Raw genomic sequence first — 27,963 nt, forward strand, 5'->3', positions numbered from 1 at the left:
CTTCTTCTTCTTCTTCTTCTTCTTCTGAGTCATCTCCCCTCCCCCCTCCGTCACACATCCCTCCTCCTCCTCCTCCTCCCCTCCTGTTTTCCTCTCCCTCTCTCGACTCGCTCTGCCTTCTCCAGTATTTTCTCGGTCGCCGTCAGAGGCTGAACGCACACACACAGACACACACAGGCGGCAGGTAAAAAGACAGGAAGCCTCTTCTTCCTCTTCTTCTTCTTCTTATGTGTTTGTGTTTGTGTTTGTGTTTGCATCATTGTCGTTGCTTGCTCGTGTTTCCTGGCGGATGCTGAACGTTGGGAGGATGCAGGAGGATGCAGTGTGTGTGTGTGTGTGTGTGTGTGTGTGTGTGTGAGAGAGAGAGATGCTTCACTTTTATATGTGTGTGTGTGAATCATGCATTTGTATTGAAAATGGTTTTATGTGTGAAAGGAGACAGGAAAGCATATATATGTGTGTGTGTGTGTGTGTGTGTGTGTGTGTGGACTGCATAGTGTGAGGTGTCACTGTATGTGTGTGTGTGCAATTGTGGCTCATGGCTGTCAAAAATGTGTGTGTGTGCGTAGATGTGAAAGCAGGAAGGAAATGTGTGTGTGTGTGTGTGTGTGTGTGTGTGTGTGTGTGGTTGATGGGTTGTGTGCAAGCAAAGCATTAGAATGTGTGTGTGTGTGTGTGTGTGTGATATCTGCTGCATTTTCCTTTTTTTTTAGTTGTTGTTGTAAAATGGCTGTCAAGTGTATGTGTGTGTGTTTGTTTTTGTGTGTATTTGTGTGTGTGATCCTGCAGTCAATTATGGCCGAGTCCTTGGTGTCAAATGTGTGTGTAGATTGATGGTAGTGAGTGTGTTCTGGCAGCAGTACACACACACACACACACACACACACACACACACACATATATGTACAGACACACTGGCTTGCCACTTTATTAGGTACACTAGTGAATGTTTCCCAATGCAACCAGACTGTTGTAACCTTTAGAGTTTAACTTCATCTTTTCATGAAGGAGGATTTATATTACAATGCATTCACCTGTTTAACCTAATGAAGTGGCCAGTGAGAGGATACATACACACACATATTCACTGTGACAGAGGTTCTTGTTTTCACATTTTTTTGTGCAGATTCTTCAATTTGTGCATAAAAATGTGCAGCCATCTTGGTTCGCTCAGAAAATATCAACTCTTATAACGATTCCATCACATTTTCAACATTTTCCTCTGGAGTTTAACTATTAATTGGAGCATGTTTGTGTTTAAGTGGCGCCTCCTGCTGTTCACCCCAAGGATTTTCATTTTCGTCAAAATCTCTGGCTGGGGTTCAGTTTGTTGTCCTGACGTAACCAGACTCAAATTGTATCACTTCTCCAATCAATTAGAAACATTTTGCCGTAAACAATAAACCCAACTACTGTTACTCTTAAACAAACAACCACGCAAACAAACGAGAACCTAGCGGCTCGGCTCAAATCGTCTGCAGTGTGAAATGAAATGCGTCATTGTAGAAGCTCCAGGGCTGCAGCTCGCAGCGTTTTTCCTGCAGCGTCTCGCAAAGACGCCATTTCAGCTCTAAACTCCATTTTTAGAGAGGAGACGTCAGCCTTTGTGTCCTACCAGAGAGTCTCCAGGTCTTGTTTGATATTTCCGCACAAAAAGTCACCATCTCTTGTTTAATCGTATCACGCAGTAGTTGATGAGGAGTCTCCATCTCCGCTTTAAGTAGCTGGTGAAGAGCGTAGCCATCAGGTTGCTGTGTCGGAGACGGGGGGTTCGGGTGATGGGTGGTGGTAGCGCTAGCGTTAGCGTTAGCGTTAGCGTTAGCCAGGAGCGTTTGCTTGAGTGAGGGGCTAGCTAAACTCGCCATAACACGCACAGGTGGTTCTACAATATATGCGCTGCAGAGTTACGCCTCCAAAATGTTTAAATGTCGCGTCCTACTCAAAGAAAAGTTAAAATATACGGAGCGCGTCAGACTTGCGGCTTCTCCATGTCGGGTGCAAACCAGAAGTCTTGTGAAAAGATTTTTTGTTAGAAAAATGCAGAAGTTTCTTTTGCTTCCATTGTTTCCTCTGAAGTCGTCATTGTCTCCTAAAAAATACGTCCGACCTGGTTTAACTTTAGTCCTTCGCACAGGATTAGTTTCACCTGGGGACCCAACACAGAGGTTCTCTGATAAAACCAATTCAGTGTGAATCGACATCTCTGTGATTCAGGGGTGAGTTTTTACTTTTTCGCCATTTTTGTTTGATTTGCGTCTTTTTTTCTGCCTGTTGTCACTTAAGAATCACGAAGGACTCGCTATAACTCGACGTTTGGACAAATGTTACAGCGTAAAGTCGCGTAAAGTCGAGATGTCGCTGAACTATTCACCCAGGGATGAAACCATTAAATCAACCATAAACGTGTTCATCTGTAAAGGTGGAGCTGATTTAAATACTGACAGGTGATTGGTCACTTCTTCTCCGGGATAAATAGCATCAAAAATATATATTTTTATCATCCTCTGTAATTTGCAAACTAACTAAAACTGTGTCTGACACAGCGGAGTGAGATGGAAAGTAGCAGAGCCGTAACAACAACGCGTAAATTTGTTTGTTTTATTCCCGTGTGAATGAGCCACGTGAAACACAGACGTAGGACGTAATATATAAATCACAGGACGTCCTCAGGTAAAAATAATCCTGTGTGACTGGGGCTTTTGATTGACAGGTGTTTGCTACTTTCACCTGAACGTTACCTTTAAACGTAAACACTGTACGAGTGAAAAGACGTCATAATTACTTTGTGTTTGGTCATTTATGTCGACTGTGGGAAGTTTGGTGGGTGTAGATTTGTGGACTGAATCAATATTTCACACCTTCGGAAAAACATCTGAACCGTTTGTCGTCTCTGATCCTTAAATCGTATTTAAACTTACGTTAAAGTTGCAGCGTCGACGGTTCAGCACGTTAACATGAAGTCAACACAACCTCCGCTAAAGTGTCGACTCTCTGTTAACGTGTGATTTTCACTTTGTTTATGTGTTTTGACTGTGTGAGATCCTGCAGTCAGTTCTCTGTGTGTGTGTGTGTGTGTGTGTGTTCTTGGATAGCAGATGTGCAGTGTGTGTGTATGTGTGTGTGTTTGTGCGCTTGATTACGGTCTGAAATGTTTGTGTGTTTGATTTGTGCCTCCTCTGAGTGGGCGGATGCTAAGTGTGTGTGTGTGTGTGTGTGTGTGTGTGTGCGTTAGAGCACTTGTGGTGATTGCACGGGTGTAAGTGTGGATGTTATTAGCATCACATATGTGTGAGACGCTCTCTCCACTTCCTGTATCGTCCTCCTCCTCCTCTTTAATTATTTATCTCCATCTCTTTCCTTCTCTCTCCATTTCGCCCTTCATCTCTCTCTCTCTCTCTCCGTCCTCCTTGTCATTCTCTATGTCTCTCGCCCCCTCGTCTTTGCATACATTTAATTAGTTCTTACGTTTTGTCTTTTTTCTCTCCCTCTAAACACATCCCTCCATCCTCAACCCAATTTCTACTTCCTTCTTCATTCTCTGCATACGTGCACACACTTGCCACTTTATTAGGTACACTGGTGACAGTGTTGTGTACTGTCACGCACTGTAACAATGGATTTTAAACCCAAAAAATGAATTAAATTAATGACGTTTTTGTACAAATTAGCAGACGAGAAACAAATCAAACGTTAACTTCCTGTCGGTGCCAGAGAACAGCCGATTGAGGAGAAGATGAGTCAGACTCTACATTCACCAGATGGACATATGCTCATTATTTTCTGTTCGCTAGAGAAAAGGACACAGAGAACATTATAGCTACGTTCATTCTGTGTGTGAAACCAAAAGATCTGAAACATGTAGCACGGTGCTTCTAGCAATATTGATTTCAATGTGAATGCACCTAAATTTACAGCATCTGTATGACAATATGTATTGATTGAACTGACACGTGTTCCTAATATTTTGACACTGTAGTTTGCAGACAAGGCTAAATAACAGCATCACAAACTACACCCTCCACTGTCTTCATTCAATTCAATTACCACCTTTCTGCATTAGAATAATCGTGAATTCACTAGTTACCTCATGAACTGGCAAGTGAGTGCATGTATTATATAAATATCTGTGTAGTTATGTGAGTTCTCGGGTGCTTTTTAATCTACAGTTTTTTTACGCAAATTGTCAATTTGTGCACAAAAATACACTCAGAACAATCTCTAATATCAGGGTTCTCTCCAAAAAACTTGATCACTACTGAGGAAACTACAACTACAACGTCCGATGGAAATAGATTATCCAGGTGAATTACAGCCTCTTTGACGCCGTTTCAACATCGACTCAACGTGAAAACAAGTCATGAAGGAGGATTTAGTGCAAGACTTTTAAATTAGGATGAATGCACTGGTGTACCTAATGAACTGGCAGGTGTAGATACAACGTTTCAAACGTTTCAAAGATTCAAATCAGACTCTTAAACTTCATGTTTATATTTAAAGAAACTGAACTTGTGAGCATGTGGTGACATTGGCTGATAGAATTCAGACGAGAGATATTACAATAACAAAACTATAAATTATGATTCATTAAGTTACCATCCATCTCTATAACTAACTAAAGATCTCCACATATCACAAGAGGGCATCGTCATGTGGGCTCTAATTGTAAAGACGATAAAGAATGAAAATACAACTTCAAATTTTAAAATAAAGCTAAAAAAAATTTCACTGAATTCTGCAACTAGGATGCAAATGTTTTCATTTCAAAGGCTCAAGAGCATTTCTGCATTAACCTGAAGACCTGTCTGGTTAATTGAACCACTAAATAACCTATATGTATCTTTTCTACACTGAAAATCTGAGGGTTTCTAATAATTAGATTAACCTCCTGCGTCCTCATATGGGGACATTATGTTTTAGTTTTGTTGTCCTCTTAAGGAGACACTTTTATCTCCCACGCACTGGAAACAAAGGTTCAATACACTTGTTTATTTATGTTTATTAACTTTTCTAGTTTGACATGACATGAAAATTTAACAAATTCACAAGTCCTCGTTTGAGGACGTTGGGATTTCATCGTTTCCAATTCTGCTTTTGCATAAACAGGTTTCTTTAAAATATTTTGGTTACACACTGGTGACTTAAATTGTAATATACAGTGAAATAATCCCTGTGTCCACATAATTTATTTCAAAAACTACTTCCAGTTCAAAGATGATGCTTATTTTTCATACTTCTAAGATCTTAATCTTATTTTAGAGAAATGTCTCAGGAGGATAAAATTCAGTTTAACTGAAACAATCTGCAGCTCCTTCCACTTCCATGTAGTTTTCTCCTCTACGTTTGTTTATTTCCTGCTGCATCCTCTCATTTCCTTTTCTAGATGCTCTTTCCTTGCGTGCCCTCACTCCCTCCCTCCCTCCCTCCCTCTGCGCTGGCACATTTTCTGCTGAGCACTGCAGTCTCCGGTAGGTGTGGTGCGTTCATGGGTGTCCTCCTCCCTCCGTCTCTCTGCTGCTGCTGCTGCTGCTGCTGTAGAGCTTACGTAACACAAGGCAACGTGCACACAAACAGCGGAGAGAGAGAGAGGGGAGATGGAGATGGGGAGTCACGAGATTATCTCACGAGGTGGCGACAACTCAGGAAGGAAGGAGTTGATGGAGATGCGTGTGGATAGTAACACTTTGCTGGTGCATAGAATATTTGTCAAATATTACTTCCGAGTGCGTAAGTCTCTCAATCTAGAACGTGAATTTGTCGCTGCACTGCAGAGAAAAGAAGATTTAACTGCTCCTACAAAGAGGTGACACGATGTGTGTCACTGGAGAAAAGAACATAAATTATCTATATTTCTGCAGAAAAATGACTCAAGACATCAACAGATTCCATGAAAGTAGACAAACAGAACCAATATTAGACTGGTGCATTTGATATATTCAAGAAAATTTGTCATTTATTCATGTGAGCTGCAAAAGGGAAGTGAAGCTTTGTTTCCAGTATCTGCTGTGACCTCTTTATGCAGCAGCAACATTATTTTTTCGCCCATCCCTCAGAACAGAACGGCTTTAACGTGACTCACCGAGGACAAAGATTTGTCTGAGCTGCACTGAAAAGGGGCGGATGTTAGGGACATGTGCAATAGTGTTAAGGGACATTTATAGTGTAAATGTGCAGCGTGAATGTGGGAAAAGTGTAGTGTCATCAATGTGAGGTGTTTTTTCTTCGTTTTTCTTGTCGTTTATATGTTTTTTGTTCAGTTAATGTAATTTACTTTTTCATGGGACTCGAGATGGAAATTAGCCGTATGGCTTTAATCTCTCGTATTTATGCGTAAACATTCATTAGTACAAACTGTCCTATTTATTTAAATTAAATAAATCAGTCACGATGTATGTAAATGGAGAGAAGAACATACAATTTTTACATTTCTGTATAAAAATGACTCAAAACATCAACAGATTCCTTGGAGGTAGAACCCGGTCAAACAAATAAAAAATGAATATTAGACTTGTGCATTTGATTTATCCAAGAAAATTGATAATTTGTTCATGTGAGTTGCAAAAGTCAGTGAGTCCTTGTGTCCAGTGTGTGCTGTGTTTGGTGTAACAGCTGATCAGTGTCTTTAGCCGATTCCTTAAAACAGAACCACTTTAAAATGACTCACTGAGAACAAAGATTTGTCTTTGCTGCATCAAAATGTTGTGCACGGGTCAGTCACTGGAGAAAAGAACATCTGTCTCAAAATATGAGCAGATTTTCAGAGTCAACAAACGGAACTCAATCAAACGTATGAAACTAAAATGTTATAAAATTCAACACCTCCTTGTGCATCAATAACATCAAATAAACGTTGACGGTAACTGCTGATCAGTCGTCTACGTTTGATTGGATGTTTGGAGGAATTTTAGCCCATTAATCAGGACGGAGCCACTTTAACCTCCTTATAGACCCCATCAGATCAGATCAATAGGTAAATACATCATCAGTTTCAGTCGGGATAATGTTATGGGTTAGAATAAAATACGTTAAGTCAAGCATTATTTGGGGGATTCTTGTTACATGTTAATGCTAATGCCAACAGTTAGCTAACTCAACATTAGTTGTATGTTTCAGACGTGTCCAAGCAGATGTTACATTTACTACGTTTCCCTCCACAGTGGTTTCACTGACTTCTCGTAATATCTTTGTTGGAGAGGCTTCACTTGATAAAGACAGACCTTTGGTCAAATCGTCGGTGAATATAGTCCCATCAGTCAGAGTCAACTTTTTTTAAATAACACTCACGTTCTCAGGGAGTGAATATATTAGTATATTCTCTAAAATATGCATTTTCTTCGTCCATTCTTGCCAAAACAAGAATGAAACACGCTAACCGAAGTTTACAGGCTATAGCGTTTCAGATGTTTTGCCTCCAGTTAAGCCCCGCCCCTCAAAAAACACCACGTTGTTTACAGACTGTGAAGGGGTTTTATTGGCAGCAAAAGTTTAGGATCTTAATCTGAAACCCCAAGAACAAAGGTTTGTCTTAACTGCACCTGCAGGTGGCGCACAGTATTAGTAAAACTGTATCTGTACCAGTTAGAATTTTCTAAATTTCTGCATACAAATGACTCAAAGCATGAGTGGATTTTCACACAGGTCTGATCTAAACTATCTTTGAGGTGCAAAAGTAAATGACTCCTTGGTTCCAGTATCTGCTGTGACCTCCTAGTGCAGCAATAACGTCAACTTTACGGTAACTGCAGATCTGTGGTCTACAGACGATTAGTGAAATGGAGGAATTTTAGCTCATTCCTCAGAACAGGATCTTAATCTGAAACCCCAAGAACAAAGATTTGTCTTAACCACACCTATGGTCCATGTGGTGCATGGATAAAGAATATGACACAGTATGGAAACCATTCAATCAAGCCAATAAAAAAGATAAATATAAGTGGAAGTGAAGGCTAAAAAAAATAAGATGTGACTTTAAACTTTATTTATGCAGAATTTTTTGGGATAAAATAAGGATTAAAATAAGCAAAACCAGGTCTAAGGCATCTCATTAATGAAAGTCCAGGTAAAATCCACCAGCATGTAATTCTTCTAGTTCAGTTTAGGTAGAAATTTCTGGACAGGATCGTATTTCATGCTCCTGAGGAACCGTTTGCTCTGCAGTGCTGCAGGGTGGAGCTTTAAAAAAAATAAATAAAAAAAGAGGGAGAGAAGAAAGAAAGCCCATTGATATAAACCACCCACGCTTCAATTCCCTTTTCTCCTGAGTGAGAAGATTCTTCTGGCAGCGAGACACGAACCTTATCTGCCTTTTCTCCCGCTCTGAGCACCTTTAATACGTTTCACACTTTTTCTGCTGACGCTTTTACAGAAAGAAGAACTGAACAAGCATAAACTGGTAGAGGAAGGCCGTGGAAATGAGTGGAAATGTTCCCTGAGCCGGAGGACGAGAGGATTGAAATGAGACCTTTGTGTCGTTGAGAAGAAAAGAAACAAATGTGCAGAGTTTCATGTTTAACGCATTCAGATAAACAGCAGAGAGAGAATCAGCCTAATGAGCTTTAACCTCCTGAGACACAAACATTTGTTTAGAATGCTTCTTAATTTCTTTAAGATAAGATTCAGATCTTTAGATATTTGATTTTCAAATTAAGTCACCAATGTGTAACCAAAATACATATTTAAAAAAAATGTTTATTTTAATGCAAAAGCAGAATTGGAAACGAAATCCCAACGTCCTCAAACGAGTACCCTTCGCTAACTAGACCCAAGCGTCTCCTTATGAGGACAACAGGTCTAAATGAAGCAGAATAAGAAGCTGCAACAAACCTAAAACCTAATGTCCCCATATGAGGACGTCAGGTCTGAAAGAGTAAAATTCATTGATTTTCTGTCACCACTTGTCCTCTGGAGAATCATGTGTGAGTGGGTGGATGAATGTCAGAGTTAACCCCCACACATGCAAGAGAAAAGTGAAATGTGCATTAAAATCAGTTTATTTATTCATTTTGTGTCTTTGACGTCCTCTAAACGCTGCAGTGAGACGTCATTTCATCTCTGACGTGAGCAGTCACTTCTATTTGTTTACAGATTTATTTTTGAGAAGAGCAAAAATAAGACAGGATAATAAATCTATAAGGTGCAGATGAAAGAAAGGACGATTCTCTGGTTTACATTTGTGAAGCCTGGTGGGGATTATTTCACAGGGACGTAAGGACGTAAGAACATGAAATCTAAAGCCTGTAGTGTTGGTAAAGAGTGAGACTATAGGATTTTCATCATCGTTGTCTCTGCTCAGATCTTTCATTCTGGAGGCAAGACAGATAAAATGAATGGACTCTTCTTGGGGAGTCTTCTTCTTCTTTCTCTCAGTGCACTAGTTAAAAAGGTCCGGGCCTCCTCCTCCTCTTCCTCCTCCTCCTCCTCCTCCTCCTTCGTGCCAGTTTTCTGCAAGCTAGCAGCGAGCCGGATTTAGCTCACAGATCGATAAAGTATTCATACAGTATCGGAGCAGCGAGGACGCCATCAAAGGCCTCTTCTCTTTTTATTTTTTTTCTGACATATCGTTGCAGTTCCAGAGACACGCGCCTGGAATCTGAATGAAGAGGAAAGAAAGGGAAGCATCAACAGAGGAGGACGATGCGAGGAGAGGAGATTTTCTCATATATATATGATACACACAGACATTTATGAACACAAACAAACATCCCCCACCAGACATATGAAGTACTAGAAGCTCAGACTTGAGTAAAAGTACAAGTACTCTATCGAAAAAGTGACTTGAGTAGAAGTTGAAGAGTTCTTTAAGCACCACACTTAAGTAGAAGTACTAAAGTATTCAACATTTTTTGTACTTAACTATTGCAAGTAGTTTATTTTAACATTTACTACTTAAATACTTAAAGCACAAGTATTGTGTTATGTAGTTATTAATGAAAGAAGTCAAACATTTGAATATCACTTTTTATATGATTTCTAATGTTAAACCTAAAGGACGCTCACAATACCTTTGACTGTAGCAGCAGCACAAGTACAGGAATGTACAGGATACAGTACATGTACATGTACAGTCACTAGCTTCAGGAGTAGTTGTCCATTCACAAAATACTACATGAAAGATGAAAATAAAATCAGTTTAAAATATCTGTTGGGACACTGTGTTCAACTTTGATGTAAACTGACGAAATGTAACGTTAGCGAGAGAGCTCCCAGCATTGAGACGCAACGTTAAGACAGCTAACATTAAGTTAGCTGACGTTAGTTAGGCTCTAATATTACTAATATTCACCAATAGTATTGATAACTTTGTTAAACAGTTTTCTATATATGAACGTCTTGCTAGCTAAACGTTAGCTAGCTAGCTATCACTATGGCTTTAGCCCATTTTAGCCTTACCTTGTTTATTTTCTTGAGATTTAGCTGGAGTTGGACCTCAGGAAGAACACAACCCATTTAGCTTGTCGGAGGTCGGCAGCTTGATGGACGTTGTTTACATAGCAACGGTTGCTAGGATGTATGATTGGACAATGACCGTTTGGGGGCGGGGTTTTGAGAAAGGTCTGTTGTAAGGACTAACAATGCAGCACATAAAAAAATGTAGGGGGTAATTTCTAACTCAAACATCCCCAGATAAAATGAATCAGATCAAACCAAAGGTGCACAGTTGTAAGAAGAGTGAAGTAAAATCCTGTAAAAGTTTCTACCTGTGAGATCGGTGAACTATCGAGGCGAAAGCTCTCGGGGTCGACACACCTGAGGCCAGAGACCAGACGCACGTTTCCTCTGTTAGCAACATTTTCCGAACACTTTCTCCAGGGATCCACAAAGCTGTAAACAGCAGCAGCAGCAAGAAAAAAACCTGCAAAGATTTTAAAAGTACAACGAAGACGCGCTTCATTCATTAAATTTCATCCAGAAAATGTAAAAGTGACACAAAAAACATAAACAAGATTTTATTTAATTTATATTTCATGAAGTGGCTGCATTTAAATTCACCAAAAAACAACAACAAGTATTTTAAATCAGTATCATTGAAGAGAACTTAACGCTGAATATTAAACTAAAGATTGAGGACCACAGTTAGAAAAGAATCATGAAGTAAATGTGCTTCTCTTTCAACGATGGCTTGTTTATATTTGTGAGACCATGTGGGGATTATTTTATTATTATTTGTTTGTGTGGAGGGAAAGAGAAAGATGCTCCCTCTGTTTTGGGACTATTTTCAGCGGCGGATGAATCCAGGTGTTTAATTGACTACTCATTGCTGCAGGATGGTGGATGTGGACCTGAATCATAATGAACTACAATGTGTGTGAGGGAGGTTTCCTGGTGTGTTTAGCTCCACTTCACACAAGAATCTATTAGTGTTAAATTAAATCACGACCAACGCAATCAGAGCGAATCCTTCCAGAATTCCAGCTCTGATGTCGGGTTAGAAGCTGAAGCAGAACGTTGATCTCCTTCTCCTCCTTCTCTCTGTTCCTCTCAGGATGTCGATCATCAGCATCGTTGCCAGGGAGATCTTGGACTCCCGGGGAAACCCCACTGTGGAAGTGGACCTTCGCACAGAAAAAGGTGACCGCTACAGAGCCTGTCTGCAAATAGTGGAGGAAGGAAATAGAACAATCTTCCCCCATCGGCGCATCGGTGCACGTTAGAGATGAGCCAGAAAGAGAAAGGAAGCAGTGCAGCGACATCTCTGCAGCAAACTTAAATAATTTATAAAATATAAAATCCAGATGAATGAATTCCCCCATATATATAAACTAATGTAAACATGGATCCAGAGCATTAGAACCTCAGAGCTGATTCAGACACTTGTGAACATTATCACATTAGACAATATTAGGACACTTCTTCTTCTTCGTGGTTCCTAATAAGCCAGTTGTGCTCAGAGTTCATGCAGAGCTGGACCTTGTTCCTGGATCTTCTCTGATTGGCTCAATGAAAACCACATGACAATAAACCTCACTGAGAGGAACCATGACAGCAAGTTACCACATATGGTTCCTGGACACATGGAGGGTTAAAAACCAAAACCTAAAAATGCTAAATGACTAAATTTACATTTAGTCTGTAAATATATGAAACACATTCTTAGATTCATGATTTATCATGATTCATGATAAAAGAAGAAGTTTTTGTGGGTGAAGAAGAAGAAGAAACATCTTGAATCAGGTTTACTTGACCTGGATCAAAGAGACTTGAACCAGTCTTGACCACGAGTCGAAGAACAAAGACTTTTGGAAATCAACCTGTATTAGCTGCTGATTTATTCCTTGTCCTGTTTGGTCTCTAGGTCTGTTCAGGGCCGCGGTGCCGAGCGGAGCATCCACGGGGATCTACGAGGCTCTGGAGCTCCGAGATGGAGACAAGAGCCGCTACAAGGGCAAAGGTACGAAACCTTAAAGCTGTGTTTAGTGATCACCGCCACAAGGGGGCAGCAAGATTAGATTCACAGAGCGAGGGCAGAAAAACAGTCACGATCTAATGCTGCTAAAAAAATTAAGTTAAATACAAGAGGACATCTTTTGGCTTATTCAGTAAATATCAGAAACTTCAGTTTGAGACAGTACGCAGGAGCTAGCAGTTTACAGGCTAATGCAGAATGCTAACAATATGAACTTTTCCTTGGTCGGAGGAATTTAAAATTGTTCATGCTGACATTAACTCTCATAAAAGAAGCATATTTACAGATGCTAATGGATCACTTCCCATATTGACTTATATTCTTAATTACATTGCCTTTTATTGGCTTTTCTTTTAGCTTAAATGTTCTTTTCTTCATCTTTTAATGCAGACATTCTTAAAAAGCGTACGTCATATTGTGTGTGATTGTCACTGTTTTATCTGGCTAGCGTATTCGTAGCCATCGACACACTCACATAGAGACATTATCCACTGTTTAGCTCCAGTTTGGTCTCCTCTCCAGCTACAGGAGAATGTGCTAGAAGTCCAAAACAGTTTGCAAAAGGAAGCTAAATGCTAAATGTACACACATTCCTCAAATACTTTTCCTTGACCGACTCTTTTCTTTCTTGTCCGTGGGCTCCAGGTGTTTTGAAGGCGGTCGGGCACATCAACGATACTCTGGCTCCAGCCCTTCTAGCTTCAGTAAGTCACCAAAACATTTATATATTCGTCAATAGTCAAATTTAAAGACGCATTTTTCATGAATATGATGTAAATAAATCAGGTCTTGACAGAATAATGATGTAGTTCGATCATCTCGCAAACAAATCTGCAACATAAATATTGAAAGAGTTTTTGAGACGAAGTTGCTCTGGGTTATGATTGATCATAGATTATCATGGAAACAACATATTGATTCTATCAAAGGAAAAATATCGTATCGTATCTTATATTATCTTTGCCTCGATTGCCGAATGGAACAAATATTGTGTGAATAAGTCACTGAATTGTAACTGTGAAAATTCCCAGTTTGGGATTAATAAAGCATCTTATCGTATCGTATTGCATCGTATCTTAACTTATCTCAGCTTGTCTAGTCTTATCGTATCGCATCGTATTGTACTGTATCATTTTTTATCATATCGTATCTCATTGTATCATTTCTTATCGTATTGTATCTTATTGTATAGTATCATATCGTAGCGTATCTTATTGTACCCTATCGGATCTTAGTATATTGTATCATATCACATCGTATCTATCGTATCGTATCGTATCTTATCTTATATTATCGTATTGTGTTGTATCGTATCCATGTTGTCGTATCGTATCTATCTTACCGTACCGTATCTTATCTTAGTGTATCATATCGTATCGTATTGTACCGATTGTACCTTGTTGTATCGTATCTTAATGTATCGTATCTATCCTATTGTATCGTATCATATCCATCTTATTGTATTGTATCGTATCGTATCGTATCTATCGTATCTATTATATCATATCTTATATTATCGTATTGTGTTGTATCGTATCCATGTTGTCATATCGTATCTATCTTACTGTATCGTATCGTATTGTACCCATGGTACCTTGTTGTATCGTATCTTAGTGTATTGTATCATATCGTATCGTATCGTATCTTATCTTAATGTATCATATCCATCTTATTGTATTGTATCATATCTTATATTATCGTATTGTGTTGTATCGTATCCATGTTGTCGTATCGTATCTATCTTATTGTATCGTATCGTAACATATCATACCGTACCGTAGCGTATCTATCTTACTGTATCGTATCTTATCTTAACATATCGTATCATATTGTACCCATTGTATCTTGATGTATCGTATCTATCGTATCGTATCTTATCGTATCTTATCTTATATTATCGTATTGTGTTGTATCGTATCCATGTTGTCGTACCGTATCTTATCGTATTGTATCTTATCATATGAAATCTTCGGCTCGATTGCCGAACGGAACAAATAATGTGTTAATTAGTCTCGTAACCGTAACAGAATCTCTTCTCTGAGCTCCACTCAGCTGTAGTCACATCGGGGAGGTTTGCTCCATACGTCTCCACTGAGTCTATTATCAGAATGAATCTGTTGCATCACTTACTGATGCTGAAAATGATAAAGGAGTTAATCAGTCTCCAGATGTGTAGCACATCTGGATAACACTCGTCTTCCAGCGACAGTGGAGGAATGAGAGCATATGTGATAATGATGATGATGATAATCTGTGTGGGAAAAAAAAATTATCCCAAGTGAGTGTGTGTGCAAGAATAGTATGAGTCAGATATCTGCAGTGCAACATGGGTAATTTCCTTCAGCAGGAGATATTATTACTAGAAATGAATCTCAGTCATGATCAGTCAGGCGGGAAAACAGCGGCTGAGAGGCTCCGAGCTCCTCAACGCCTCATCAGAAACAACTCAGAATAGTGTAAAAAGTAAGAAAATACAAGACAGGTTTAGATTTACAACAATAAACCAACGTAATAATATAGTTCAAGACATAACTGATGAGTTATTTTAGGCTCAGCCTGCTGGAATATGGACTCACACAAGAGATGTGACATCAATAACAAACATTCATCCATTCATTTTTTATCCACTTATCCGAAGTCACATCATGGGAGCAACAGGATAAGTAAGATTTAAGAAATATTCCTTAGCAATGTATTCGAGTCCCCAGACCAGGTCACATGCACACTCACCGGTCACTCCATTAGGAACAGAATAGAATAATGAAAATAAAAGGAAAGGAAGGAAAGAATATGCAAAAATCAGCTGGAAAAGCAGCAGGAAGAAGTATAAACTTATTAACTCCGCCCCCTTATCACACTATGATTCACTAACCCTAACCCCTAGTGGTCTGTGGTGTAATTGCAATATCTTTTAAAAAAGATCATATGACATTTATAGAAATAATATTGTACTCAAATGTGTCTGAGACCTTTATCTACCTAAATTACAGAGGGTAATTTACTGTAGTTTATTAAGAGATCTTGCTCCTGGTTGCATTGTTCAAAGTTCAAAGCATGACGCAGTTAGAACAAACTTAACACAATCTGCATCCATTTCAAATTATGAGGCTCCTACTGTTTCAGTGGACATACATCGCTCATTTTTATTTATGATGCTCTTATTGTGAAACATCTGCAGGAAGGTGCGGTGGGAATATCATTAACTTGCATGTTTAGGCCAGAAATTAAAGAGGACCCATAATTTTATTTGTGAGTCAGAAAAATATCCTTGATGTCTTTGTTTTTTCAAAAATTAGAAAATTTAATTTCACTTGTGGGTCGCCATTGTTGTTTAAGCCGCAATGCAGTCTGGGTAATGACGTCAAATGTTCCCTCTGCTCACTGCGAAAATGGCTTAAATGGCGAGGAGGAAAACACTAATAATGATCAAAAAGATAATTATCGTGAGGGTCCTTGGGGTAGATCAAAAATATGCATTAATTATCTGGTAGATGATCCTCCCACATCTGAGACCAGTGAATGTATCATGTCACAGTAGAACATCTGCTCCTTATATTAAGACAAAAAACCCAGATCCATGGGAATGTGATATCGTCTCCGAGCATCGTTTTTTTACAACAATTGTGACTTAAATCTGTTAAATTGAATCTGTTAGATGCTGGAAACGACTTCCTCCATGTGTGTGTTTGTGTTATTTGTCTGCAGGGCATCAGTGTGGTGGAGCAGGAGCAGCTGGACAACATGATGATCGAGATGGACGGCACGGAAAACAAATGTGAGTCCCCCCCCCCGCCCCCGTCAGCTGGAAACCTTCCAGCCACTCGTGGAAAAGTCACACTTAAAGCGAGTGCTTGCAGAAGAGCTGAAAGATGGCCGCTCCAAACCAACTCTGGCAAATGGCTTAATAAATGAATTCGCTGTTCATTTATTTTCATCTACAAGCATTTGAACTAATCAGTGCAGGCGGCGCAGTAAACAGGTCTGAAAGTAATGTGGTCGGGGGAAATTAATTTCAGCCGCCACAGGAAGTCAGTCAGCTGAAAGGTTTTAATTTTGCTTTCTGTCCACGTAGATCGAGACACAATTACATCCAGAAAGCTACACATAAACCACATCACTATGTTGGCAAACCTTCAATTCACTTTAAACTCATTTTATAAAGTAAGGAAACAATAAGAAATACAGAAGTTTAGATTAATAAAAGTGTTTAGAAGGGATCGCCTGCAGAATCACGACATAACTGAGACGCCTTAAAACAAACAACTGGACTTTTCTTAAAAGAGTTTTATGAACTGAAACAAATGTCAGCACCAGTCGGGTTTGTCTTGTCTGATTGAATCTGAAACATGTGACTCGGTCGGTACGTTTACATGCACATGAAAAAAAATTATTATTATCTTAGTCCGACTTTAACTGGACAATTTAACCGCATGTAAACACATTACTCGGACTAAAATTCTCCTTACACGATTAAGACTAGATAATGTGCCATGTATACACGTTAATTAGAGTCAAACTAAACAACATGTACGACCCTGAAAACAAAAACATCCAAGAAACGCGGTCGCAAAAGAAGAAGAAGACGGTAAACAGGGAACCACCGGGAGGGATAGCGCCATCACTAGAAGTAACACGAGATTAAAAAAGTTGTACCATTCTCCATCTTATTGTTGTTTAAATGCTGGTCTGACATATGAACGACTCCAGTTGTTTATTATATGAGGCAATAGGTCAACAAGACAAGACACATGAGGTAATGGTGCTACAACACATTACAAATATAAAGCAGCCATCATAACAACATGTAACATGCCTCAGTGACTCGTTTCCTGGCGCGAACAGTGATTGCATTGACCTTATCAGTATTTTTAGGGATTTTATAATGTGCACATTGATAGAATTTAATCATGTACAAGCTAAATTAAAAGACCAAATGTTTAATTGTGTGCTCATGTGTTGCCTCCAATCCAATCACGTCAATGAACATATAATAAGCTTATACACTTGATAGGTGAATAGCCAGTTGACAAATCTGGTGCACACATCTGTTCATGTCTTTAACGTACTTTATCAACCCCCAAAAAACAGGCAGCTGAAACATGGCAACAAACTGCAGCAGCCGACCTCGCAGTCCATGCTGACAGATCCTCTACTCTATAAAATCCACAAAAACACAACCTATAAAACCATAAAGGAGACTCACACCTCTTTTAAAAGCCTTTCCTGTAGTTACAATGTGCCACATACCGATGTGTTCCATGAAAGGAATAACACAGCCATCGTTTCCTGTCAAACAGCTCAGTTCGGGGCCAATGCCATCCTGGGAGTGTCTCTAGCCATCTGTAAGGCCGGCGCGGCGGAGAAAGACGCCCCCCTGTACCGCCACATAGCCGACCTGGCCGGAAACACGGAGCTGGTGCTTCCGGTTCCGGTAACATTCACACTTCCTCCTGTGCAACATCTGTAAAAACGACGTTTTGGTTCTTCTAAATCTGTATCTGATTACAATTCAATCCAAAGTTGAAAAACACTAATTACATACCTCTTCTTGCCCGTTTTCTTATCTTGTCTTCTCTCCTCCTCAGGCCTTTAATGTTATAAATGGAGGCTCTCATGCAGGAAACAAACTGGCCATGCAGGAATTCATGGTTCTACCGGTCGGAGCCGAGTCTTTCAAGTAAGAATTCACCTTTCATTTATGATATTTTGCTTTTAGTTTGCAACCATAAGTTGAAGCCATTTTAATTTCCCAATAATCTGATGCAATGATCTGATTGTTTTTGCCTGCCTGATCCTTCCACCTCCGTACCTCCCTACCTGCCTCCAGGGAGGCGTTGAGGATAGGATCGGAGCTCTACCACACGCTGAAGGGGGTGATTCAGGAGAAATACGGCCAAGACGCCACCAACGTGGGAGACGAGGGAGGTTTTGCTCCCAATATTCTGGAGAACAGTGAGGGTGAGCATGAATCTAAATAAGCACAGCCATCCTCGGGGTCTTTGCTTAAAGACGTATCCATGAACTGGTTGAATTATTGTGAAAAAACAAACTTGTACACCTATTTGAAGATGTTTCACCACTTATCCCAGTTCTAAACGAGTGATGTTGAGTTGGGATTTTGATAGGAACGTAGGTCTGTCAGCTGTTTCCTGTAACTGGAGGAATCTGCTTTTCCTTCTCTGGTGAGGAGAGTGAAACGTTTTGGGGACAAATGTTAAGGATTTTCTTGTAAATCTGTGGAAATTAATTTGAAGAACCTATTTGGGAGATAAAACATCTTAAGGAAACATCTACAAGTCCAGTTTCCTTTGTTTCCGCTTGTTTTTTTTTTTTTGGGATGCACCGTGACCTGGATGACTGAGAACCATCACAGACAAATTGAATAACTTTTACCTGATTTAGTTTGGGTGATTAGTTTGGATCAGTCTTTTCCTTCTGTTTCCGTCACCCCGTCAGCTCTGGACCTGCTGCAGACGGCCATAGAGAAGGCCGGCTTCACAGAAAAGGTGGTGGTCGGGATGGACGTGGCCGCCTCCGAGTTCTACCGTGAGGGGAAATACGACCTGGACTTCAAGTCTCCACCCGACCCGGAGCGACACATCACTGCAGAGGAGCTGGCTGACATCTACCAGGGCTTCGTCAACAACTACCCAGGTGGGGCGTTTCTTTACTATTGGTCCATCTATTGTGGGCGTTTTGCCGGAGCAGCGGTGTCAAACTCATTTTGGTTTGGGGGCCAAGTTGATCTAAAGTGGGCCGCACCAGTAACACAACAGTATAATACCCTGTATAATAACTCCAATAACAAGCTGTCAATTTGTTTTAGTGCAAAGAAGAACAAGTAAAGTTACACATACATACATAAAAATTAAATTTTTAAGAAAAATAAGTGCAATTAGGGGTCATTTATGAGACAGAAATAAAGAAGGAAATCTGATTGGAAGGGATTGATGTGAATGAGGAGTTGACAGATTCATACAAGCAAACTCCTTCAAGAATCGTCTCTAAACTGTGCGGAGGTTTATTGAAGCAACAGGGAGGAAATACAATGGATAATTTAACATGAAGTTGTCTGGGAGTGATTGGTGATCCGTGTATAAAAACCAACGCACATCAACCAGCTCTAAAAGATGGAGGGAGTTCGGATTAAATAAAAAATAAACAACTAGGTCAACAAGAAAACTGTTGGAGACAATGAAAGCTAACCACTCTCATGTATTTTGGTTGTGTATGAAAATAGGGACAATTTGGGAACCACAATGTTCCTAATGATCCCTGATATATCTAGGACTGATACCAGGTGGTGTAATAGGTAAAGATGACATACACCTGTTTAAGATCTTATCACTCGCGGAAAAGAAACACATTACAAGAAGCTGGCTAAGAACTGACCCGCCTGGACACACTGGGCTGGACACTGGAGAAGAAGTTCAATCAATGGGAGAAACGACCTACAGTCCACGAATAAAAACAGAGCTATATGCTGTGAGATGTGGTCTAGAGCTTCTTCATCTTCTTTGAATAAATGTCTGCAGTCCATCTACCCAGGATTCAGAGGATCAAACTTCCTCTGAGGCTGACTTTTATAGTTTGAAGATGGTTTGTACCTCTTTCAGAGGATTAAAAAACATTTATGTCTCCTTCGTTCCCAGTGGTGTCCATCGAGGACCCCTTCGACCAGGACGACTGGGAGGCCTGGTCCCGTCTGACGGCCCAGGTGGGAATCCAGGTGGTCGGAGACGACCTGACGGTGACCAATCCGAAGAGGATAGAGAGAGCTGCAGAGGAGCGAGCCTGCAACTGCCTACTGCTCAAAGTCAACCAGATCGGAACGGTCACCGAAGCCATACAGGCGTACGTCTGCTTTCTATAAGAAACTACTTACAGAGAAGCCAGTTAGAACCAGCCTTTCAAACCAGAGGGTTTCTTTGATGTTTACCCAAATTACGCAAAGTCATTGTCTCCTTTTAATTTAGCCAAAATATTTGAGAAGACATGAGAGGAAAGGCTGCCGCAACACAAGCTGATGATGGTGGTACTCACGAAGCATGACGTGACCCTAGATTTGGTAGCGTGTCTCACCGTTAGCGACGTTAGCTGGATGACTGTAGGCAGCTTTACAACTTGTCCTGGCACCAGCTCAGCACGTTGAGTAAACTAGTCATTCAGCGACGTAGAGAACCAGAGCACAAGAAAAGAAATGAAAAGTACTCCTCGTATTTTTCATCTTAAAAGCATTCAAATCCGCAAATATATCCACAGCAGCACAATGCTCTAGAATGAATTAAGAGCAGAACAACTGCACGATTCACCATGAGTTAGAACATGTTAAAGATATTTTAACTTGTGGAGGGAAATTAAAACAAAAAGAATAAAAATATCTAATCAACCAACAATTTTGGTTGATTAGCAGTACCACCCTATGGGTCACGGACCCTCTGTTGAAGACAGACGGACTGCAGGACATTTCTATATATATTTTTTTTATTTTTCCCCCATAAATTTAAATTAAACATGAATCCACCATATTTTAGTAAAGGGATAAATGGAGACAGAAGACATTCAGTCAACGCCACATTTCTTTGTGATACAGGAGCTGTGTCGACAGCGTACCAGCTAGTTTTATAGTTATATAAATCTAGAAACTCCCACATGTAGTGAACACGGGTTTAACACTGAGTCTGTAGAGAAAGGCTCAGGTTTCTGGTCATGCTATCACACACACGAAGTCAGTCAACACGCTGTCAGTCACATCGGCCGCTACCTGTCAGCCACGCTAACAACCAACGAAGCACAAGAAGAAGAAGAAGATGAATGAAGGACAGGAAGTGACAGGATCTTCGGCGCAAAGATCAGCTGTCAGTCAAACGTACGCAGGCAGCTGATTGTGAACGTGTCTCTTATAGATATGTGTTAGAATCTTTGCGGAGAGTGTGTGTGTACTCCAGTCCGCTATCAGTCCAAGTCTTAAAAAAAACGTCATTGAAGGTTATGAAGCTATCAATCATCACAGTGTAGCTGGATTTCGGGAGGAGGCTTGTAGGAAAGATGAATGGACAGACAGTGAGTCGATGGCAGGAAAGGTGATGCACTGAAAAGCTTCCAGTGTCGTAAATCTGACATATGAGCGGTTTATCGTAGCTCAGCTGCTCCAGAGCCCTGAAGCATGCAAGTCTGAATGTTCATGTTTCCTGAATGTTAATGTGTCAAATGAGCTGCGGTTACAAATAAATCACAATCACATTAGTTAACACAGGCGATAAAACGCAGCAATATGCAGAGAGGACGGTTTAATGAGTCTGATCCATGACCTTGAGCCTCACGATGTTGTCGTTAGCGCTGACTCTTGATACGCTGCAGGTTTTAAACCGTCCAAGGAAAGAAATCAAAAGGACGCCTTTTGTATTTTGACAACTTTGCGCAAAAGCTATTGGATGGATGGTCCCCAGAGGATTGACCAGTTACTTGGACCATTTACCATAAAATGTTTGTTTTCCTGAAGATAAACCAACATAAACTTTGATTTTTTGCGCCGTAATTAAGTCAAAATCTAAATCTTTGCTATAGTTTAGTTTTTGAACAAATACCAATAAAAAATATATGAAATTTTCCGCACTGATTGGCAAATGTTAGCATGCTAACACCTTGAATATGTGCGGATGCGAATGATGCGATGAGATATCGGCACCATAGATTTAACAGTGAGCAGGATTCGATGCTAATGGAACAATTTAGCATGAATGGGTTTTTCAGAGCTACAAAAGGCTTTGAGATTGTTGAAGTTTAATATCAACCAAACATTTTTTTTAGCCTTGCAGTGATTATTAGACTCTTTGTAGATTAAAACTATGATTTGGTCTCTGTGTCTCAGGTGTAAACTGGCTCAGGCGAACGGTTGGGGTGTGATGGTCAGTCACCGTTCAGGAGAGACAGAGGACACCTTCATCGCCGACCTGGTGGTGGGACTCTGCACTGGACAGGTACAACACTCAGTCTACAGGGACGCTGGCACTGGACTAATAATCAGACTGAAACCACTTTCTAATCAGATTACGTGATGTAAACCCGTGATAATCTGTTGGTTGGCCCCAAATGTTGGACACTAAAGGATTAAAGGTGCTACAGAGAAAGAGGCAGGTTGAATCCAAAAAATGAAGCAGCTCTAGGAATTCAGCAGGGAAATGTGAGAAAACACAAGCAGAGCAACACAGCAGGTAACATCTGTGATGGTAACGAGGAACATATGGATCTAACAAGGCGAGGAGCACACAGACACCGAGACAGGAAGTACTAATAACTGAAAGACAAGAGCCAGTGTCTTTGCAAAAAATAAAAAAATAAAAAAAATCTAAACAGAATAAATAAAGAAGCATAAGAGATGGAAAAATACAGGCATCATGATACTCTAGTTTAGATTACTACTAATAAGAAAGAGCTTGACTACCTCCATGTTACTCAGGATGCTGCTGCTAAAAGACTTTTAACTCATACAAACATGTATAAAGCACTAGAGACCCAGACTTGAGTAAAAGTACAAGTACTCTATCAAAAAAGTGACTTAAGCAGAAGTTGAACTGTTCTTTAAGCAGTGCAGGCAAGTACAAAAGTATTCAACATTTTTTTGTACTTAAAATATTGCAAGTAGTTTATTTTAATATTTACTACTCAAGTACTCAAAACAAATGTACAAATATCCTGTTATGTAGTTCTTATAGGAGGTGGTCAAAAGTTTGAATATCACTGTTTATATTATTTCTAATGTTAAACCTAAAGGACGCTCAGTACAAGCACAGGAATGTATAAGATAGAGTACATGAACAGTCACTAGCTTCAGGGCAGCCTGTCCATTCACAAAATACTACACGATAGATGAAAATAAAAAATAATTAAATAAACTTTAACTTGTCTGTTGGGACGTTATCTTCAACTTTGACGTAAACTGATGCAACATAAGGTTAGAGAGAGATCCCAGCATTGAGATTCAATGTAACAGCTAAAGTTAGCAAGCTAATGTGAACCCGCTAGCTAGCTAACATTAAGTTAACTAACATTAGTTATGCTCTAATATTACTAATATTCACCAAAAGTAACCATAACTTTGATCAACAGTTTTCTATATACGAGTGTCTTGCTAGCTTCACGTTAGCTAGCTAGCTACCACTATGGCTTTAGCTAATTTTAGCCTTACCTTGGAGCAGACGTATGTAGCTTGTTTATTCTCGTAGATTTAGCTGGAGTGGGTTCTTCGGTGTTTGACCCACTTCAGGCTCGGCTCCTGTTGGTAAATAACATGACCCCCCCAGACAAACTCTTGTGGTAACTAGGGTCCCATCACACCGCTTCCCAATTTAGCTTGTTGGAGGTCGGCAGCTTGTTTCCATAGTAACGGTTGCTAGGACGTACGGTTGGACAATGACCGTTTGGGGGCGGGGTTTCGATAAAGGTCAATTATAAGGAGAAACGATGCAGCACATGAGAAATGTGTCGTAGTAAAAGTTGTAAACTCATCAAAAATAAGTGGAGAAGTAAAAGTGGAAGTAGGAGAAAAAAATAATAGATACAGATTTCAGTACTTACTGTGAGTACAGTAGAGAAGTAGGTTTTAGTGGCACTCCACCGGCTTCGGGCACATTTGAGAATTCATTTTAAAATGTTAGTTCTGACTGTTAGATTAGACTTTGGGGCCGTGTTTGTAGTTTCATGTTTCCCTGTGTGTCTCTGTTGCAGATTAAGACCGGCGCCCCCTGCAGATCTGAGCGTCTGGCCAAGTACAACCAGCTCATGAGGTCGGTGTTCTGTCTTTGTCCTGTTAAGTCAAAACGTCTGCAAGGGATACGTGCAAGTGCTGTTGAACAATAAGACACTCTGGTGAAATGAATCAATGAACAAAATGTCAAAAGCTTCAGAGGGACTTTGAAGAAAAGTGTCATGAAAGGAGAAAGCAAAGATATAAATCGTACAAAAAGAAAGCAGAAGGGCCGACACCAGAAGAAACAGAAAAAGTGGCGATGTGCTAAGTCTTTACAGTAAAGGATCTCCTTGAGGGGTTCAAACCTGATTAAATCCAGTTACTTGTCACGTGCATGACTTCCTAAAGTAGTTAAGTACTTCAAGATTAAAAGAATTTATCCCTGTAGGAGTAAAACAAGACAGAGAAAGAAAGAGGTGCATATCTGACTGAATGCTACTAATCTGACCTCAACTCTGGGTGAGAGACATTTAAATGAAGTAATGTCCACTAGGATCATACTAGTTCTCTCTTTGATCCATAGTCAGTATAAAGATGGACGCCATAACAGCTCCTCTGAAGTGAAGCCAAAGCGAGTAGAGCTCCCCCTGGTGGTGTAGTATAGGTCATAAGCTCCGCCCACTCTCATGTCCAAGTGCCAACTTTTAGTTCATTATCTGATGCTACTGAAAGAGGATGTGACATAATGGCAGCCACTAGCAACTAGCAGCTTTGCTAACAGGGCAGGTCTAGTTTGTGCACCGCCAACATGAACGGAGACACAGCGCTGCTAGTTGAGCAGTCGGCATGAGAGGCTTTTTCTCGTGAGTGTGATAAAACATTTGAAGGCGCAATGAAGCAAAAATATAAAATAAACACGAAACCAGGAGTCCTGACTGAATTTGAAGGAAAAGACTCACTATTTGGAGGATGCATTTGCAAAAAAATGTCTCTTCTTAATGTTTTAAAACAGGAATTATAAAAGTTTACCACTGTTTTGTACTTAAATTGGACAACAAATGAGATCTAGACTCAGTAAACCTTAACTCTCTCTAGAAACCAACTATTGCAGACTCTTTATTTTTCTTTTAAGGTGTAACCATCGTCTCCGTTTGCTTCTAAATCTGCCAGTAGCTGTGCTGTAAAGCAGCTCCCGAGGAGCTCGCTCAGTCCTGGTGCTTAGCATCAGAGAGTTAATTGACATGACAGGCGACAGCGGCGCTGGTGTCACCCCATGTGTCCGAGCCAGTCAAGCTGCAGAGGGAGGGAGGAGTGGGGGAGGACCGGGGGAGGGAGGCGGGAGGTGGGAGATGGGATCGGCTCAGCGGTGTAATCCCATCGGACTGCTGAGGAGACGCAGGAGAGGTGGAGGGTGGAGAGACTTACAGAGGCATTAACCGGCGATAAATGCTAATCAGTGCAGCCGAGCGTGAACGTACACGGAGGGAAATTGAGTCCGTCGCACTGTGAGAGGAGGACGGACGGACGGAAAAGCAGACAGACACCAGCTGAGAGCACGTTTTCATTTCTTAACAAGCACAGGGAAAAAATGTTAAAGTAGAACAGGGAGGAAGGAAGATCAGGAAACACTGCTGCACCTGGAGTCCTGGTTCCCCCGGCAACAGCATCAGTTAGAAACCTGGTTTCTCCCACATAATTAAACTAGTCTGAGTCTGGTTTTACAAAATTATTTTACCTTTCAAAGACGGTGAGACTACTTTACTCCATGTCTGGATTATTGAAACCCTGAGAGGATGTGATGGGTTCTCAATATTTTTCTTGGTTCATGCTCAGAGAGTTTCTTTCTTTGAAGGATGAACACACAACAACCAAGGGAGTTGAGAGAGTGACAGTAGTTGGATTATTTTACTGACGTTCACACATTGTAGGGAAGGATCTGATCATGTGGTCGTGAAAATAAATAAAAGAAATACAACAAAGCATGGCCTACAGGCTGCATATACTGCGGAGCTGCTCCTCTAAAGCGAAGCCTAAGCAAGAAGAGCTCCCCCTGGTGGCTGGCTATAGTATAGGTCATAAGCTCCGCCCCCTCCACGTTAGTGGATGGGACTTGGGCAAAACTAAAACACTAATGCCACTTCTACTTCTACCTCGTCAATCTTGGTTTGCTCTGTAACAACTCCACCTAAAATACCGAACACTAGTCGACATCTTTTTTTACCACTCGGGTTTATTTTTGTTTCCACGTCCTGCTTCACTTTCAGCAATGGAAACTAAAACTTTGGCCGACACGAGTATCGACAGGTCTGGTTCAGGTTTTATCTGATACCGGAGCCAAACAGGTACTTTTGAAATGGCATTTTGTGACGTGCAAGTTGAACAGAATATCAATTTAAATAATATAAATACAACTAAGACTAAGACATAAATTAACCAATATAAACTAAATAATAAAACCAGTGGTGTGGCGTCTGTCGGGCATCAAAGACGCTGCATTTCTGGTATTTTAATAAAATGCTATACGTGGTCAGATGTTGAATCTCATACCAGGTGTTACGTTTGACAAACGTTTGGTCTTAGACATTTTGAAGCTTCTGTTCCATCCATGCAGGTGACGTCGCGTGCAGCGTCGGCACAGCAGCAGAGCTAAAGGGGCTAAAGTCTAAACCGCCTATTACTCTGGAAGAAGTGTGGGCGGGGCATCAATATTGTAGCTCCGCCCTCAGACTGTACTGATCAGACCAAGCGTCATCCTCGAGGTCTGAGCGATGAATGCAGAAAAGTGCAAAAAACTGCAGTTCATCGAGTGGCCACTAGAGGCTCCAAAAGGGAGTAAATCCCCATTGACCCCCATGTTAAAAAGCCCAACTTTACAGCGTTATTAAACGTGTTTACAGCCTGGTTCAAAAAAACGATTTTGGTCTAAATAGTTAACTGTTCGGGGGGATGAATTTTTTTCTAACTCATTCATTTATTTTTAATTTTTAGTTTATTTAAGTCTAAAATTCAGCATAATTGAAGGGCGTTCCCACTTTGAGTGACAGGAGTTGGGTGGGTGGGTCTCAACATCCAACCTGACCCACATGCCCATATTTGGAGCATCCGAGTGTGGGCGGAGTAAAGCTCATCCAACATGGCGACCGCAGGCTCCGCCCACTTCAGGCTTCATTTTCGAGGTTCAGAATCCAGAGTGTCGTCCATATTTATATACAGTCTGACTCATGAAGCCGTCTTCTTCTTCTTCTTCTTCTTCTTCTTCTTCTTCTTCTTTTCCGTAGGATCGAGGAGGAGCTGGGTGACCAGGCTCGCTTTGCTGGCCACAACTTCAGGAACCCCAGCGCCCTGTGAAGCCGACGCGACAGAGACAGACAGACAGACGAATGAGACACACACACACACAAAAAACAAACAAACAAAAAAAACACACAAGGAACGAGCCATGTACAAAAAAAAAAAAAAAAAGATTCATGAAAAAGAAAAAACACACACACACAAAAGAAAAAAGAGCCAAGCAAAAAATAAACAAATAAATTTAAAGCTAAATAAATTATGCACTGGACGTATGAGGAGGGAGATGATGCTGTATGCACACTAACACACTAACACACAAACACACACACACACAAGGAGATGCAACCCACGCTAATGCACATGCAGGGGGGGGGGTCACCACGAGAATCTAATATTCATAAGCCAGACGTGCACTGTTACTGTAGTTTTAAGGGAATGGTTCATGTACAGACCTGCAAAAAAAAAATAAGTTACTGTAAAAAAAATAAAAAGATGAAACCTAGAGATGCTATAGAATAATGTAGAAGGAAGCACGCAACTGAAAGAGATGTGAGAAAAAAAATGAAATAAATTAAAAAATAAA

The 27,963-nt window shown here is 40.4% G+C and overlaps 1 protein-coding gene and 1 long non-coding RNA gene across 4 annotated transcripts; one reads left to right on the forward strand and one right to left on the reverse strand.

Moving 5' to 3' along the window:
• Positions 1-34: 34 nt before the first annotated feature.
• LOC125019851 (gamma-enolase) lies at positions 35-27,933 on the forward strand. Its single transcript, XM_047604843.1, has 13 exons — positions 35-184; positions 11,480-11,565; positions 12,290-12,385; positions 13,046-13,104; positions 16,106-16,175; positions 17,698-17,831; positions 17,986-18,077; positions 18,228-18,358; positions 18,857-19,054; positions 20,053-20,254; positions 22,272-22,380; positions 24,128-24,186; positions 27,368-27,933. The coding sequence occupies exons 2-13, from the start codon at positions 11,481-11,483 to the stop codon at positions 27,435-27,437; spliced, it is 1,305 nt and encodes a 434-aa protein (XP_047460799.1). The 5' UTR covers positions 35-184; position 11,480; the 3' UTR covers positions 27,438-27,933.
• Positions 5,454-24,097, reverse strand: LOC125019854. Of its 3 annotated transcripts, none has more exons than XR_007114130.1 (3): positions 23,589-24,097; positions 10,695-10,849; positions 5,454-5,537 (listed from the first exon to the last, which is right to left on the reverse strand). It is a non-coding gene; the product is annotated as an uncharacterized LOC125019854 (long non-coding RNA). The 3 variants fall into 3 exon arrangements; XR_007114129.1 differs by lacking the exon at positions 5,454-5,537 and adding an exon at positions 9,434-9,586; XR_007114128.1 differs by lacking the exon at positions 5,454-5,537 and adding an exon at positions 10,432-10,550.
• Positions 27,934-27,963: the final 30 nt, after the last annotated feature.

The sequence above is a fragment of the Mugil cephalus genome, chromosome 14 (genome assembly GCF_022458985.1).
Source record: "Mugil cephalus isolate CIBA_MC_2020 chromosome 14, CIBA_Mcephalus_1.1, whole genome shotgun sequence".
In the NCBI taxonomy this organism is placed as follows: Eukaryota; Metazoa; Chordata; class Actinopteri; order Mugiliformes; family Mugilidae; genus Mugil; species Mugil cephalus.

Coding starts and splice junctions, on each gene's coding strand:
- LOC125019851 (XM_047604843.1), top strand. CDS start 11,481: ATGTCGATCATCAGCATCGTTGCCAGGGAGATCTTGGACTCCCGGGGA. Junction 11,566..12,289: donor GGACCTTCGCACAGAAAAAG/GTGACCGCTACA, acceptor TTTGGTCTCTAG/GTCTGTTCAGGGCCGCGGTG. Junction 13,105..16,105: donor CTCCAGCCCTTCTAGCTTCA/GTAAGTCACCAA, acceptor ATTTGTCTGCAG/GGCATCAGTGTGGTGGAGCA.